General features: G+C 43.4%; 1 protein-coding gene across 3 annotated transcripts in view; it reads left to right on the forward strand.

Annotated features, from left to right (window-relative positions):
* The window catches only part of GRIK1 (glutamate ionotropic receptor kainate type subunit 1), a 121,353-nt gene that overhangs the window by 83,936 nt on the left and 19,851 nt on the right, over window positions 1-17,566 (forward strand). For all 3 annotated transcript variants that reach the window (XM_017821901.1, XM_017821903.1, XM_017821904.1), the window contains exons 7-12: window positions 119-262; window positions 5,056-5,163; window positions 8,446-8,559; window positions 9,681-9,884; window positions 10,504-10,727; window positions 16,035-16,153. In XM_017821901.1, coding sequence (XP_017677390.1) covers window positions 119-262; window positions 5,056-5,163; window positions 8,446-8,559; window positions 9,681-9,884; window positions 10,504-10,727; window positions 16,035-16,153 — 913 coding nt within the window. The remainder of the gene's footprint in view (window positions 1-118; window positions 263-5,055; window positions 5,164-8,445; window positions 8,560-9,680; window positions 9,885-10,503; window positions 10,728-16,034; window positions 16,154-17,566) is intronic.

Consider the following 17,566-nt stretch of genomic DNA (forward strand, 5'->3'; position numbering starts at 1 on the left):
CCTGCAGACTGACACTAAGGAGTTCCTCTCTGTTCTCCCTGCAGACTGACACTAAGGAGTTCCTCTCTGTTCTCCCTGCAGACTGACACTAAGGAGTTCCTCTCTGTTCTCCCTGCAGACTGCCGCAGCTCTGATGTACGACGCCGTGTACATGGTGGCAGTGGCCTCCCAGCGTGCCTCCCAGCTGACCGTGAGCTCCCTGCAGTGCCACCGGCACAAACCCTGGCGCTTTGGACCCAGATTTATGAACCTGATCAAAGAGGCAAGTGTAGACCATCTGCTCATGGCCTTCATCGCCCTTGCTCTCTTCTTTGCCACTCTGGCTGCTCCCTGTTCCTTGTCACATGCTGTGCTCTTGTTTCTGGTGCTCAGATATGAAGTTCTTCCTCCCTTTCCTAGCTGAGAAACGTTGATTTACAGACTCCATTCTGGTGGAGACTTTATCTGGTCTTGCAAAAAAAGAAGCTGCTAAACCCTGGGTGTGACAAAATCCCTAACACATCTTAATAATTCCAAGGTTTTTTGCTCAGTTCGTGTTTATTATGGATGTTGATAATTTATAAAAGTAACAACAGCCACTCTAGAAATTGAAAGAAAAGCGAGTCTGGAGCTCTGTCCTTGCTTCACTATGTAATTCCAATTCTTTTGCACATTGTTTAATCAGTAATCAATATCCAGGAAACAGTGCAGCCAGTGTTTCTGAAGAAGGAAATTGCTTCATGAAGCACTGCACTATAAGAATCCATGACTGAGCTGGCTTGATCCAGAGATGCCCTAAAAAATACATATTTTAGTTGAAATGCCTTCACTCTTTCAAAAATTCAGGTTTTATTATGAATTTCAAATGGAAGCTTTGCTTTGGGGAAGAGTGTGGAAATGAAAATAGGAAATTACGTGGAGCATCCTACATGCATTTTAACTTTTCCCCCATTCCCAGTCCTTGCCAGTGCGATTCCTACCAAAGCTGCATTCATTAGCACTTGTGTGGGTGCAGCAGGACCTGTGGGCTGAGGGACAAGGTGAGCGGTGGTGGCACGTCAGGGCAAACACCTGAATCCAGAAATACAGCAGGAGCAAACCGAAAGACGAGCCATGTGGTAGCTCCAGAACATGTTGAAGAGCTGTCAGCACCTTCCCCAAACCTCTCCAAGAACAGTTTTTAGAGTTGCCACGGGCGATGTACGATGTGGTGATTCACCTACACGGGAAGCACTGGGAGTTACTGAAACTCCAGGCTGGAGGGGTTTAGGAATTTGAGAACTTCTAGAAATTTTAAGATTTCCTGGGCTGATCCCACAGCATGGGCAGCAGGGGAGGGGGGGATTCTGTCCCTCTGCCTCCTCAAGTGAGACCCCCCTGCAGAGCTGCCTCCAGCCCTGGGGAACAGCACAGGAAGGACATGGAGCTGCTGGAGAGAGTCCAGGGGAGGCACCAAGAGGATCAGAGGGATGGAGCAGCTCTGCTGGAAGGAAAGGCTGGGAGAGTTGGGATTGTTCAGCCTGGAGAAGAGAAGCTTTGGGGTGACCTGATTGTGGCCTTCCAGGACCTGAAGGGAGCCAAGGCAAGAAAGATGGAGAGAGACTATTTCCAAGGGCCTGGAGTGCCAGGACAAGGGGGAATGGCTTCAAACTGCCAGAGGGCAGGGTTAGATGGCATATTGGGAAGGAATTCCTCCCTGTGAGGGTGGGGAGGCCCTGGCACAGGTTGCCCAGAGAAGCTGGAAGTGTCCAAGGCAAGGCTGGACGGGCTTTGAGCAAGCTGGTCTAGTGGAAGGTGTCCCTGCCCATGGCAGGGGGTGGGACTGGATGATCTTTAAGGCCCCTTCCAATCCAAACCATTCCATGATTTTTGTTAGCTTCTCTCTTTGCAAGTATAAAGAAAAGACAGGATTACTCAGTCCAGTGCTTAGGGACCTGACTTAAGAATTCAGGAGGACACTTTGAGATACTTTCCTCACTGCAGCAGAATCATTGGAACACTCAGGGGAGTCAGGGAAGCAGCCCTGGTAAAGTTTATTTTTGATGAATTACATGATTAGGTTCTGATTGCACTTCCATTATATCCTGTAACATTTACCATGTCACCAAAAACATTAAAATTGCAGTAAATCCTGTGGGAAAGCACGAAATCTCATCACTGGGTTACAGAGTCACACAGTTCCTGACTGTTCAGAAAGTTCTGCTTCATTTCAGTTTGTTAATTAATGAGAATTGTGCAACTGCTGCTTTCTCTCTTTGCCTGAACATGTTCCCTAATAGGCCTCACATCCCTGATTTCCCTGACAGGCAGGTGGGATACAGCTCTGATTTCAGAGCAATGATGCTTTTCACTGTCTTTGCATGCAGCAGACAGCTGCTTTAGGACTCCTATTAAAAGCTTGGAAATTTTACCACACAATTCAGAAGGCCTGGGATGGACTGTTCCTAGCTCATCCCTCCCTTTGTTTCTCAAGGAAGACTTTTGTTTCTGATCAGGAAAGAAACATCACCTGTCTGTCCAGACATGGTGAACACACAGACCCTAGCATGGCCTTGAAGTTCAGAAATACAATTACACTCACCGCGCTCAAATCCAAATGCTCCGTTTTTGTTTAGAAGAAATAAAATCAATAAAATAAACATCAGAAATTCAGTTTAGAATTCAAACGGTATTTGAAGCATGTGCCTCAGAATTAAGGGCCTGAAAACCCCCTTCAACATTTAACTCTTCTGACAAACATACCCTGGCTCCTGTTTATAATTTAAATCACATTTGGGTCATTTGATGGTCTAAGTGGACTGAAGTGAGACAAAGGCCATATGCCCTTCTCTGTACCTTCAAATTTAAACATACACCTATGCAGCTTGTAACACCTCTTCCTTCCTGCTTTTTTAGTGTGGAGGCAGGAGCACCAATTCCTGCTTTCAAAAGTGAGATGCATTTCACCACAGAAATTATTTTTTTTTTTCCTCAAGGAGGCTCCTGATGCCATTTCCCAAAATAACACGTTGGGTTTTTATCCCAGATCATATCAGGTTAGCAGAGAAGCCGAGCGTGTGATGTGTAATCGATAAGTGGGAGCCTTTCACAGCAGCAAATTGCCCTCTGTGGAGGGATTGATCTCTAAAGATCATATTTTAAAAAATGCTCCATCTCTGTGAATAAGAGATGGGGGTCACGTCAGAGTAATGAAAAGACAGAGTGGAAAAGAGATATTATGGAATGAAATGCATCCATATGTATCCCCTCCTGCTATCTTAATGATTTCAGTGTAATAAATAAATAAGGAATAACCCTGCAAGTGCTTAGCTGTTTACAGCAGAGATTATTGTGTATTCCCGAATTATTAAACAGCAAGTTTGTTGCATTTATGCTTTTCCATTCTTATTTTACTTAAGTATGTTCTGAATTCCTGCTGTATTTCCACAGAATTCCAGATGCACCAGATTTATCTGAGACGTGGTAATAACAGCCCAGCATCCGAGATTAAACTCTGCAGATTCAGGGCTGGAATTTAGATTTAAAAGGATGGGGAGACACCAGTCTGAAAGCCTTATGATTTTTGATGCAGTTTTCCTTATGTCCTCTGTCTCAAACAAATTAAATGAAGCAAAGAACGATGTGCAGTAGAAAAGCCTGTAATTTAAAATTATATGGCTGACACATGTGAAGGAACAACACCATCATTTATTGTCAGCTTTCCTTGTATCTTTGAGAAACTTAATCTAATGTGGGAGCCCCCAAAAATAGATTATCGAAATTGTCTGCAGTTGGAAACCCATCAAACACTTTCTTTTATAGATAAGCCCTAGCTCTGGGGACAAAGTGGGGCTGGATGAGAGACAGGTGGATCTTTAAAGGAAAACGAGCTGGGTGGGAAGATTACAAGATACAGAAAATTATAACAGGTGGAGAAAGTTAATTCTTCTTGTTGATCCTGCTGCCCTGAAGAAGTATTCCCCAGCATAGGGAATTATCCTGGCTGTACAGTGATGGACAGAGTCCACCTCCTGCTGCCAGTGTTTCAAACGATTAATTAATTCACTGATTTACAAAATGCTGCCTGGACCAAAATGGATCATATGCAACTCATGTGCTGTACTTCAAACATGAATGCAGGACTCACATGTACCTCACACTATGAAGCTTTTATTAGTTCTCTGTGACTGGGTGGACTTTTCCTGGAAGTTGAGTTTCAAAGCCATCCTTGTCATGCCATCAACACCTGAGAGCACAGGCAGTGGCAGTGCTCCTGTTAGGAATGATGCACCTTGTTTGCTTAGTTGGGAATGTGTGTCTTCTTCCTTGGGGAATGCAAAATGAGTAGGGATTAGTGAAACAATTCAGCAAAGTCCAAGACAGTGAAAGTCCATCACTGATGGGGGACATTGGACCTCAAGATGTCCAAGAGACCAAACAAGGATGACAAAAGCTCATCTCTTCCTGGAAAAATCTGGATTTCTGGGCACTGAATAGCAGAGGCAGATTCTGTCACACAAGATTGAAGTGTTGGGAAAGCTTTGGTGGTTTGGGATGGGCAAATACCCTCCTTCAGGAAGGACCTTCTGGGTGCTCCTGCTCAGCACCGATTGCCAGCTGCTGCCCATTTTTCCTGGAGAACAGAAAACATTCCAAGCTGTGGCAAAGTGGATCACTCAAGTGAGGCTGGTGGATTTATGTTGTCACATTCCAAGGTTCAGACCCACAGCTTGGACAGAGCAGACTCCTCTTTTGATTTCTTAATGAATTCTTATGCAGTGCAAAACCCCCCTGTCTTTGGGCACAAATAATACGTATTTTATGCTCTCTTTCTCTTTATTCAGTCTGTCTTTTTTTATATACAGTACTAGACATATGTAAATCTATATATTTAACCTGTGGCAAACTTGTAAAATACAAAACATATTGGAGTTGAAGAAAGTGGGTTTTTTTAGCAAAGCAACAAAGCCACATATGCTTAAAAAGATATTTGGAAGTGATTCAATGCTGTGCTTAATTTAACATTCAATACTTGTTGTGGCTTCAGAGTAGTTCCTGCTGATTGTTACAGGGCAGAGCGTTTTTGTGTTCCCACAGGCACGGTGGGATGGCCTGACTGGGAGAATAACCTTCAACAAAAGTGATGGCTTAAGGAAGGATTTTGATCTGGACATTATCAGCCTCAAGGAGGAAGGAACAGAAAAGGTAAACACATGTCTTGTAAAAAAAAAAAAACATGACAAAAAGCTGATTTGACAAGGCAATTCTCCTCAGCTTGAATCTCCTGTGCTTGGGGTAAAAACCCCACTATTCTCAAGATTATTTGAGTTAAAGTTAAAACAGAGCTACTAAGATTGGTTTGCTATTTTGCAATGCATTCTGAGGTGTGGGATAGGAATTTGGGACTGGCAACACTTATCTGATGGAGATAATAATAATTTTAAGCGCAAGTTATCTTCGGTTCTTGCTGCTGCAACTCGGGGTGTTCAATTCATACACAGAGATAGAGAAGCGTATATGGATATATAGAGATAAATGTGACACAGGGCAGAGAGGAAAGAAGGTACTCGAGTAACAACCTCAACAAGAGTTGAGATGTTGAAGGTTCTCCAGGTTTTTGAGGTTAGATCAGTTCTTTTGCCCTTCCCCTGCAGACGTGGGCTCTCAATGGGCTCCACAGAGCTCTCTCCACTGCTGTGGGTGTCCAAAAACCCCTTACACAGGTGACACCAGCAGCTCCTGGAGCTGCAGACAGAGCTCTGTGTACACTGGCTTGATTCTGAGTGATAATTCCTGATGGGTTAATTGAGACTTTAACTGTAATTGCTCCCACACAGCTCTCCAGACGGCTCTCTTTTCATTTTTAATGAAGCACTCTGTTTATTTCTCTCTGTACCAAGGCTGCTGGCGAGGGTTCTAAGCATTTATATAAAGTGTGGAAGAAGGTTTGTACACAGACAGGTGATGCAAGAAACCTTTGGGCTGTGTCTGCAGACTCAACCTTTGGGTTTTGGTAGTGATTCTCATATTGCAGTTTAGAGACAACAGTCTGAAAGCAGGAATTTTTCTGATAGGATGAGCTTATTTCATCTTAAAACACCGTGATTCCAAAGATTAAAAAAAATCTTGGCAGGGTTCATCTTTTTCACCAAAACTGAGGGGTGCTAATTATTATTTCATTTATTGAGGGCTCTGCTTTTCCCTTCTTTGAGTAGAGGCTGCAGTAAAATCAGTCCTTAGCTGCTGTCCTTCCTGATTCACCTAAGATTCACCATGAGGGGTAAATTTAGACTATTTTGGATGTGTTTTGGCATCAGCTGCAAGGACTGTTTTAATGTGCAGGGCTGGGGGTGTTTTGCCTCACACAAAATGCTCAGGGCTGGCAATGTTTGAGCATTATTGCCTCAAAATTTTGATGAGTGTGTTATTAGCTCCTTACAGAAAATAATACAGATGATTAAGTGGGTGCTGTCATTCACTAACATATGGAAATTGGAACTAGGCTTGTTTATAAAAGATGGAAATTACCCCATCCCTCTTTTAGCATGAGGTGCTTAAAGTGGGAGTCAGAGACCAGCTCCACACATGGCTCCCTGCTGGAGTTACAACCTGGGCTTGCTGTTCTCTAAGGAGAAGATAAAAACTACATCCACTAAGTTTAAAATGTTCTGCAGTCATGGGACAGGAATCTTTTGTAATGCTTAGAATTGTATTTTGTACAGAGTTCCCACAGATCTCATTATTCCCCTCCCCTCCCTCACACATGGGTAAAAAAAGGGTTTGCTTTTGTGTTGTTTTTGTGAGGGATTTTAATACCCCAGAGGAGACCATCCTACAGAGCTCTTTTTGTGTTCTTATAAAGCACATACATCCTTAATAACCCTGTTTCAATCTCCAGTGGATGAGGCTAAGGCACAAAGGCCCCTCTTTCCCTTGTTACTGGTGAATAGATCATCCTACCTGACATGCAGAACCAATCTCCCTTCTGACTGTAGGCATTTTGTGTTATGCTGAATTGATTTAAACCAAATTACAGTTGGTTCAGAGCACAGGCTTGCTGAGAAGGGCATATGACACCTCTCCAACTTGTCACTAAACTGCAATAAATCCCCTGGATTCCCCACAGTGATGTACAACCTTGACCTCGTTCTTCCAGCGCCCCTCTGACCTCCCCCATCCCTCTAACCAAGGCTGACTTGCGGTGTCCTTCCTTTCTCCGGATGTGGAATGGTGTCCTGGTGTATTTTGGATGCACTGTGACTGTGTTGCTCAGTGTTCCTCATGGTTGTTCTCCTCCTCCCTGCTGCCAGCCAACAAAAGCCTCTCAAGTCAGCAACAACGGGCAGAACGGCTCCTCCACCCTGGTGCAAATGCAAGGATAACACTGGTTATTTACTGTATTCCTGGCGCAGGCCATCAGAATATGCAATGTTTTATTTCCTGTGTACTTTTCAGATCAGTTTCCCAACCTGATCTAGTTTTGAAAACAAAGGGAATGACTGACAAATGCTTGATATAAACTTTTTTTTAAGTGGCATGGCTGTCCTCACAAAGCAGAATTTGGGAAAAAAGGTTTGTGAAAGGCACCCAGGGACTCAAACCCAAAGTTTGTTTGAAATGGTGAGTTATTACCCCAAATCCATACTCAGCAGGCACAAACTGCCTGAGCCAGCTCCTTGCCTGGAGTTCTCTCACATCAGCCCTCAGCCACGCTGTGTATGTAAATCCAAAGGTAAAAATACTGCAGATGCTTTCAGACTCCATACAAGTAAATATTTATCTCAACAAATCAACATGGTTTTATTTTCTGCCCCCACAAGTTGTAGATCCAAATGTGCTGAAATCACAAAGACATTTCCCTTGAAGCTTTGGATTGGGCATTAAATACTGGAATTCTTCACTGTCTCTGGGGCTAGAAAGAAATTTGCCTTTGGCCACTTTTATTTGCTGAACAAATCCTGCTCAGTGTGTGAAATGGTATTGCCTCTGTCATATACAGTAGTCAAGGAATGACAGAATAATCTTTGCTAAACCTGCTGAAGGCACAGCAGAAGCAAAAGGCCAAGTACATCCATCAATCTGCTTCAAAGTATTTACTCAAGCTTTTAGTCTGTTGTATCAGAAGAGAGAGGTCTTGCCATATGTCTCAACTCTATCATTTACAAAATCTAAAAAAAAAACAACCCAAAAAAAACCCACAACATAAAAATAGACATTTGACATTTTTTTTGTCAGGAAACCAAGTCTACATGTCCCACTTTTGCAGCAAAATGGTGATACAGCACTGTGTTGATGGGCCTTATACTCTAGGGGCTTATGCAGTGGCATTTTGCAGTCCATTCCCTGTGTTTTCTGAATTTGGTGTTGCTGCCTCACTCAGACCTGTCCCCCTTCTCCAGCATTTTATCTCTCTCTGTGGTGCCCAGAGCCACTGAGGGGAGTGTTTGGGGACACTCTGGGGCCTCTCACCCACTTCTCTCTGTGCAGATTGGGGTTTGGAACTCATACAGTGGCCTTAACATGACTGACAGCAACAAGGACAGATCCACCAACATCACGGATTCCTTGGCAAACCGGACCCTCATCGTCACCACGATTTTGGTAAGGCTGGCAGGGCTCTCCATCAGCCCCTTCACCACCTCCACCCTGCACACCAGCCTTGTTCTCCTCCACACTAAACACTGCTGTGCAAAACCAGTCTGTTTTCAGGCAAATGTTTTGATTTAGACTCAGAATCGACATAAAATCTGTCTGCAAGATTGATTCAAAAATACCCCACTGCCAATGAAAGACTCTCAGGAACCTCTGCCTCCAAAATTGCTTCAATATTTCACAGACAAACCCTGTGTACTTTTCTTCCCAGAAGAGTTGACGCACACAAATACTCAGCTTTGTAGTCAGTTCTTATACATCCTTCTCTTTTTACTGAAAATGAGACAAATAGGACTGAAAGAGAGCAGCAAACATTGGGCAGACAGATTGAGTTATGCCCTTACTGTGATGAATGGAAAATATGCAGCTGGGTCTTTCTGCCCTGAGCTTTCTGCCTGCCCAGCAATGCCACTGCTTTCAATTACTCTGCCTAATTCCTCAGGAGGAGGGAAAGAGCTCAAAGGCTCCCTTCTACACTACTTTTCTATTGCCAGAGGCCTTTTGCCACATTAAACTGCAGAAACCCGCTTGCCCAAATCTTCTATCCAAAATCCTTTAAAGGGGAAAGCAACAAGGTACTTTGCACCCTACCTATGCTGTTCTCCATTCCCTTGTGTGAATACCTGTTCCACTCACAGATATTTGCTACATTGGAAGTTTTTTATCAATAAAGATTTATTTCTCACAGAATGTGAAATGTTATGTTCCCCTTATGGTTCTTTTTCTGTTATTTAGGCTTCCCTCTCCTCCTGTATCCCTTCCTGTCCCTTGGAGTGTGACAATGTAGGGTCCAGATCTTGGGTGTGATTTTGAAGCTGCTAAGCTGTAATTAAAGCTTCTGGGAGCTATGAATGGTCAGTTCCACTGAAAATTAGGGCCCTTGTGACTATCACTAATTCATTCAGTGAATTTGTTAACACACCTAAAACAGTTTTTAATGGATGAAGTAAATTACTGTTTTCCATCTACTTGCAATCCATTTAGAAAATATCAATATGATGTAGAGAAACTGATATAATCTAAAACAAACCTCGTTTTTCCTCCTACATGTCTGCTGTCTTTTTCTATAGGAAGATCCCTATGTTATGTACAAGAAGTCGGACAAGCCCTTGTATGGAAATGACAGATTTGAGGGTTATTGCCTGGACTTACTCAAGGAGCTCTCAAATATTTTAGGCTTCATCTATGAGGTCAAACTAGTTTCTGATGGCAAATATGGAGCCCAGAATGACAAAGGAGAGTGGAATGGGATGGTCAAAGAGCTCATAGACCATGTAAGACTGAACCCTTCTCTCTTTATTTTACTTTCACCTGTGGTATTTTATATATAGCCAGCCCAATTGAGGTCTTTGCTTTAGTTTTCATTTTTTAGAGCCACTTTATTGCCACTAATTTTATTATTATATTATATTATATTATATTATATTATATTATATTATATTATATTATATTATATTATATTATATTATATTATATTATATTATATTATATATTATAATAGAGTCTTTATGGCCACTTTTCAGAGAAGGAACATCTGAACCAGCAGTTTGCAGGTGTGGGGGGAACGTCCAGCAGCAGCAGGTGCTGAGCTGGCACATCCTACCCATCCCTTGGCTGCAAAATCCACCGGTGGAGGCTGGAATTCCACCTTACCCATGCCCTGTGCAGCCTCTGGTCTGCACACATGGAAGTCACAAATGTCCTTCTGCCTTGCAGAAAGAGGAAACAGAGTTATCATGCCCCCAGAATACCCCAGAAATGTTAAATTTTCTCGCGTGCTTCGGATTTTTAATCAAATTTGGTTTAGTTTTTAATACTTGGGGAAGAAATGGAGGGAATTGTTTCACTGCTGAACATGAAAGAGAATGAGTGTTTTCCCATCTGTGTTTTCAGAAAGCTGATCTGGCTGTTGCTCCTCTCACCATTACCTATGTAAGAGAGAAAGTAATTGATTTTTCCAAGCCCTTCATGACGCTGGGAATCAGCATCTTGTACCGGAAGCCCAACGGCACAAACCCTGGTGTTTTCTCCTTTTTAAACCCTCTTTCTCCTGATATTTGGATGTATGTCCTCCTAGCCTGCCTCGGGGTCAGCTGTGTCCTCTTTGTCATTGCAAGGTAAGTCCAAGACATAGTTTTGGATGCATCCACATTAACCAGCTCTCCTCCTGTAGGTGTTGGGCTCTGTGGAGTCCAGAGGGTATAAAACTATCTGAAGTGTTTTATCCAGTCCTAAAACACAATGTTCTGCAATGTCCTTTGGTATTTTCACATCAACACTGCTATCACTTTTATGCATTGCAATGTGATGAGATTTTGCTTTCCTTAAGGGCTGAAGGAAGAGAAATATGGGATTTTTGTTGCACACCCCAACTCTATGTTGAAAAGCATTTTATATGACTTGCATGTAGGCACTTCTCCCTTCCACTCACAGTGCACACAGTGAAAAGGGGAAAAAAGAGAATGTGAACATATTTATGCTGAAGGATTTTAATTAGTGCAGCTAATTCTCCTCCCTTGGAAATGCAAGATAAAGTGGTTGGGAGCCTGAGGGGACAATCTCAAGGTGAAACACTCCCAAGGCTCTGCCTGGGGTTCACTATTCCTGCCACTGGCAGGGTCCTGGTGACGTCCCTGTTCAAAACCAGCAGGAAATAAGCACATACCACTTTTCCAAATAAACCCAAAGCTTGTATCTCTCTCCAAGGCTCTTCACAAAGTTTCTGGACTAGTGGACACAGTCACATGTCCAGTGGGACAACAGAGAACTCTTTGTCACTGAACTTTCTCTTAGAAACTCCAGACAGCTGATGTGGTTTCACGAAGTGGGTACAAGACACTACCCTTGGCCTCAGAGACCATGGACCACATTCTGGAAAGGCAGTTGCTTGAGGGCTTTGAACAGGAGCGAACCAAGCATGAAAGAAAATGAACTTAGAAACTTGTCTGTGGTTTTGCTATTTCAGGAACACTATTTTTTGTACTCCTGAAAAAACTCAAACTCTGAACTGGCATAGGTATTCGGATAGTGGCCTTGGAATTTCATTCCCAGCTGTTTTTTTTAGCTCATCCTATCCTTCATTTTTTCACATGAAATATAAGAAGAAAAGTAATGTATTATTGGAAGCCTGTTACACATTCAGGGCACAGCAAAATAGGGATGGAGCACTTTTCCTGTGGAGAAAGGCTGAGACAACTGGGAGTGTTCAGTCTGGAGAAGAGAAGGCTCCAGGGTGACCTAATTGTGGCCTTCCAGTACCTAAAGGGAGCCCGCAAAAATGATGGAGAGAGATTATTCACAAAGGCCTGGAGTGACAGGACAAAGGGGAATGGCTTCAAACTGCCAGAGGGCAGGGATAGATGGAATATTAGGAAGGAATTTTGGCTGTGAGGGTGGTGATGCCCTGGCCCAGGTTGCCCAGAGAAGCTGTGGCTGCCCCATCCCTGGAAGTGTCCAAGGCCAGGTTGGACAGGGCTTGGAGCAACCTGGGCTAGTGGAAGGTGTCCCTGCCCATGGCAGGGGGTGGAACTGGGTGAACTTTAAGGCTCCTTCCAACCCAAACCATTCTGTGATTCTATGAAAGTAACAGAAATGCTGCAGTTTTTATTGCAGATGACAGCGCTCAACTTTAAGAAGTCAACAACAATGTATATATTCCAATGTACACGTACATATCCCAGATTCAAAGGTCATAAACCAGCTGTCATCTGAACCATTAATTCTAATAATTCAGCACATTGGGTCTGACTTTCACTTCTGTGTGAACCAGGTCAAATTAAGCTCTTTCTGCTCATCCTCCAATTCAGTGCTTTCTTTTAATCAAGAGACAGAACCCTGCAACGCCTTAGCTCACACAAGCAGTTCTGCTGAGGGAGACTGGCCTCAAATACACATTTCCCGATGGCCCACTGAACAACCCTGGTCCCAGGGGGCCAAACCTGTGTGAATGCTTTGATCATTTCCATGTTTTTTAACTGATACCAAAGCAGAGACATTTGTGGGATTTGCTTTTTTTCCTTTAAATCACTGAGAGTGTAAAGAAGGAGAAAGGAATTACAATCCAGTTGACCTGGTGGTGATCAGTCCAAGGTTGGACTTGATTATCTTAGAGGTCTTTTCCAACCTAAATGATTCTGTGAATTAAAGGAGGAGGGGCCATGGGTTAAGTTATCAGTGTTGGCCCCAGGTAAAAGAGGGGTTGATCCATCCCTTGCAGCTGTGGGGCTGTGTACAATTAGTTATGACTTCCCACAAGCTCTTAGTGGCTCACTGTGCCATAAATAATAACTCCTACTGTACTCAAATCATGATCTCATTCATGACTAATATTAAATCTGCTCGACTCTGACAGATTGACTTTTCAGCAGTTGTGTGCCAAGACTGGAAATATCCCACAATTGCTCAGCACAGTGGAAGGGAAAACAAAACCCAAGTTACCCTTAGTGCTTCTATTTTTTTAAAAAAGGGCATCAACTTTGGAAGACTAAATAGGTATCAGGGTGCTTGGTCTGCTGACAGACATGTGAAAGGAAATGAACCATGGTAAAAAAATCATTGCCTATTTGCTTTTGTTTCTTGGCTGTTAAACATTGCCCCAAAATACAGCCTTTTGGTAAATCCATAGGTTTGCCCTTTTCCAGCTGTGTTCTGTTAAAAAAACAGTAATTCCAGGAGCAGCATAACCGATGAAGCCCAATTTCCCTACAGACCTGTGTCTCCTGGTGGGTTGTGATCACCGATTGAAGTCAGTCTGTGTGTTTATTTGCTTTTCCTGCAGCTGGAGGATTTATAGGGGATCTGATTAACAGATAACTAAGGAGTGGTGAGCTCATGCTGCAGCTCCTCTCCTGGTGGGGCTCCTGCTGCAGTGTTTCACAACACAAGAACCTCTAAGGCCTCTGCCTATTCATCAAACATGGCTAAATTAAACGGCTAAAATTAATGGCCAATTAATGGCTACAATTAATGGCCAATTAATGGCTAAAATTAGCTAAAAGGCTCACATGTCACTAGAGGTACAGGCACCACACACATGTTCACAACACACAGCACAACCCCAGACTTGCAACAACAGAAACAGATCAAGCGGAGCCAACGGGAACAAATCAATAGATTTCATTTTTATAACCCACCTCTTTTAGGAAAAGAGAAAAAGAATGCCTCAGTTCAGCAAAAAATATCATTTTCTGAATGCTTAGTTTTTTTCTGTCACAAGTGCTCTCCCTGAGCTGATACCTAAAAGCAGTGCTCTGTTAAAATGCAACTGCGTGGGTTGAAGAAGTACAAAAAATTGTGTTCACGTGTCACGTTAATTTAGATTTACAAATTTTAAGCTAAGCCCTTCTTGCTGCCCACATCTAGACCTGCTCATATCTCCAAATGCATCAAGATTTCTGTAAGATTTGCAAAGTCTTTCAGCAAATATTGGTTAGATTGGTTTTAAGAACCTCAGGAACCATCCACTTTTTAGCACTGCCACAGTAAATCAAACAGTTAACTGTATTTTTACATTAGTTCATGGAAGACAAATACCAGGGAATAATTTCCATAGACTGGGATAATCTTCCTGTTATTTCTTTTGACTTCTCAGCAGCTGAATAATTTCTCATTTGTCTTTGAGCCTTGGGTAGCCCTGTAATAGTAACATTAATTTTTAAACTCAAACACTGAAGTTTTTATCACTGTGAAGGGTTGCAGATTGACAAAGCTCTGTTCCAAGTACACTGACAGTGAATGAACCAGGTGTTTTCTGCCAAAATTTCCTGCTAATGCCATGTCAGCTGTGCTGCTGCGTCAATGAAGGGAGAGCCAAGTAGCTGAGGTGAATAATGTCACACAGAGCCTGTGCTAAAAAGGTGCTTAGGTGACCTTGAGCATCTCATCTTTATCAGAAACCTCAGCACAGCTATTGCTGAAGAGGGAGAAAACTATGGGAAAAAGGCCAGGAAAAGAGAAGATCTGAGCAGTGAAATAGAGCTGAATTGTGAACCAGCCTCTTCTTATAGCTCAGCACAGCAATAGGAACACGAGCAGAAAATCAGCTTTTGTTTAGAGGTGGAAAGGAGATCTATACCCTACTGACACATTAAAATATATGCCCAGAGCTGTAAAAATCTTTCCAGTCTGGCAGAAAGAGTTTTGCTGCCAGAATTTTATTGCCACTTCCCAGCAATGGCTGGTTTACTCTTTCCACGATGGAGATGTTTGTATCCAACCTACTGAATGTGGTGGTTGTCTGAAACTCTGCAAGATCCCAGTCTTGGGATTCCTGGGCAGGTTAGGCAGAGAACTTCTTACAGTTCTTACAGTAAGAAGTCTCTGTGAGCACTCTGGGATGCTGTGGAGGGGACCTCTTCACTCCTATGGCTGTCAGCAACCTACTGATCCTAATTGTGGGGCTCTTGCTAAGGATGTGTTTCCCCAGGTGTGCATGAACAGAGCTGGGAACAATTTGGTTACTACACAACACCTGCTTCCATTGTTCTGGCATAAATCTGAAACACATAACTTGGTAACTGCTTTTCTTTTAAGGGTTGTGTGCAGAGCTGTTGTGTCTTGAACCTGAAAACTGCATGTTTTGTCATGATTTTTGAGACTCTCATTGTGGTGGCAGTGATATTGTGCAGCTGATGGCACCCCACACTCTGCTCCAGTTAGTGGGTTTGTTTTTACCAGAATTCATCACTTCAGCTGAGCAAACTCAGTGCTTATTTATATTGTTGGAGCAGTAATTAGAATGCATTGGCATGACATTGTCAAAGAATATTCCTAAACTTTATGAGGAGTATGCAGGAAGCCACGCAGCAGTGGGAAACAACAGCAGGCAAAGGTGCCTTGGGGAGAAGTGGCTCTTCACATTGTCCTGCCAGGTGCTGTGCAGAGCAGGAGGGACACAGTGTGTAGTTAGACCACAAGTTCTCCCACTAAAGGCAGAATTCTCTCTCAGCAGTGACAGACACGTGTCCCTGTGGCTTTCGGGCCCTGCAGTTGCCCTGAATGCCTTCCAGTGGTGGGCAGCTTTCTGTTCAGGGAGAGGATGTCTGCTGGAATCATCTCAACCACAGACAGCTCACTCTGGCTGCTTTTAGAAGGCTGCTACTCCTTCCCAATTCCTACATGCTCTCCCAAGGAGCAGCTACGTGGCTTCCAGTTGTCCCCCGGGCCCTGCAGATGCCTGTCAGCGGAGCAAGCAGGGCTGCAGCCTCTCCCTTGAGGGCTCTACACGAGAATAGCCCTATCCTAGATCCAGGTGTAGCCCTGTCCTAGATCCAGGCATGAGGCAGCTGCGAGATGTCCCGAGGACACCCTTTCGGCTGAGGTTTCCTCCTCCTTGTGCCCTCTCCCCCCTCCCTTCCCCGCGCGGTGTTCAGCAGGCTCGCTGTGTGTACTCGCTGTTTACAGACTGTTTCTGTTGACTGCCACAGGTTTACACCATACGAGTGGTATAACCCCCACCCGTGCAACCCAGACTCAGATGTGGTGGAAAACAATTTTACTTTACTAAATAGTTTCTGGTTTGGAGTTGGAGCTCTCATGCAGCAAGGTACACCGGTTACACTTCGTTATCGCACACGTCCCACAGTCTGCTCAAGGGCTTCTGTGCTGGTAAACTCCACCCTCTGTAAATACAACTTATACTGTAAAACCTGATCTCAGAGAGGCTAAGGACAGAAGAAGGGAAGAAAAGGATGTGCCACTGCAACCGGGAGCAGGCAGAGGAGAGGAAACCGTGGAACCCAGAGCAGGAGGAAGGAGGGGAAGCGTCTGAGAGAAAGGGAAGCAGACAGGGCCACACGGGAGTTTCTGGAGCTGAAATGGAAAATATTTGTAAGAGGGCTATGAAGTGCTTCATGTTTGAGTTTATTGGTATAAGAGGTTTGGCAATAGGAGAATGTTGGGCTCCATCCCAACAGTAACCAGCCTTAGCTACCCTAAAAAAACTGTTCTATCTGCCCAACAAGGAAAGATGCTCTTTCTTCAGAAGGGTTGTTAAGTTTGCTGACACTTGTCAAACTCATTGTTCAAAACCAAACCCAAACCCTTTTTTATGGCTTTTCTGCAGGTATGAGCCCCATCCTTCTGTAAAGGCATCCAACTCTAGGAGCCTTATCCCTGTCACAAGTCTCTGTTGCTGATGATTTTGGAAAGAGCTGACATTTTACTCAGTTGACAAGGAAGGGCAGTGAAGTTTACTCCATGTGGGAAGTCAGATATCTGTACTAAACACACTTGCTTATGTTCTAATGTTTCCAATTAAGTCACTATTCACCAAAACTGGGCTCCACTGAAAAGAATGAAAATATTTTCTGACAAACATTTCAAGTTGAATCAAAGCTGAACAAAAAAAACCCAAAAAAACCCCAGCCACCTCACAACAACAACCAAAAAGGAATCCAGAGAAAAGCCCAGCAGTACCTTGGTATTTAATTCCTAAGCATTAAAGTAAAGAATATAAAACCATCTCTGCATTCATACAGGTACAGTTTATTCTTTCCTCTTTAACAGACATGAGTAGCAGTGAAAAAAAAAGCACATGAAAAACATGAGGAGGATTTTTTTCCTAGCTATGGTAGAGAATAAAGTTGGTATTGAACCTAGGATGCACCTGCTTTTAGTGGTGCACTAATATATTTAGAGGACACAGAGCTTCCCCACAGAAATTACTTTGAAGGAGGTTGGATGAAAGAAGAGCATTTCTGCATCGCTTTTCCCGTTTGTTTTCCTTCCAATTTATCAGTAAAACACAGGCTGAGGTTTTACAGTATCAGGCAGGTGTGTGTATCTAACTGTGGTTGCCCTGTGTGTGAAAGTGCCCCAGGATTTTGTGTTTCCATGTACTGCCTTTTTTGGAGTTTACCATCACCCACAGCAAACTGTGGGATGCAGTGTCTGCTCGTTACCACTACCTTGGGTACATGACAGTCAGCCCCAACCAGACTCTGCTTGTCTTTTAAGG

Source organism: Lepidothrix coronata, unplaced genomic scaffold (assembly GCF_001604755.1).
Source record: "Lepidothrix coronata isolate B3197 unplaced genomic scaffold, Lepidothrix_coronata-1.0 Scaffold93, whole genome shotgun sequence".
NCBI classification, from domain to species: domain Eukaryota; kingdom Metazoa; phylum Chordata; class Aves; order Passeriformes; family Pipridae; genus Lepidothrix; species Lepidothrix coronata.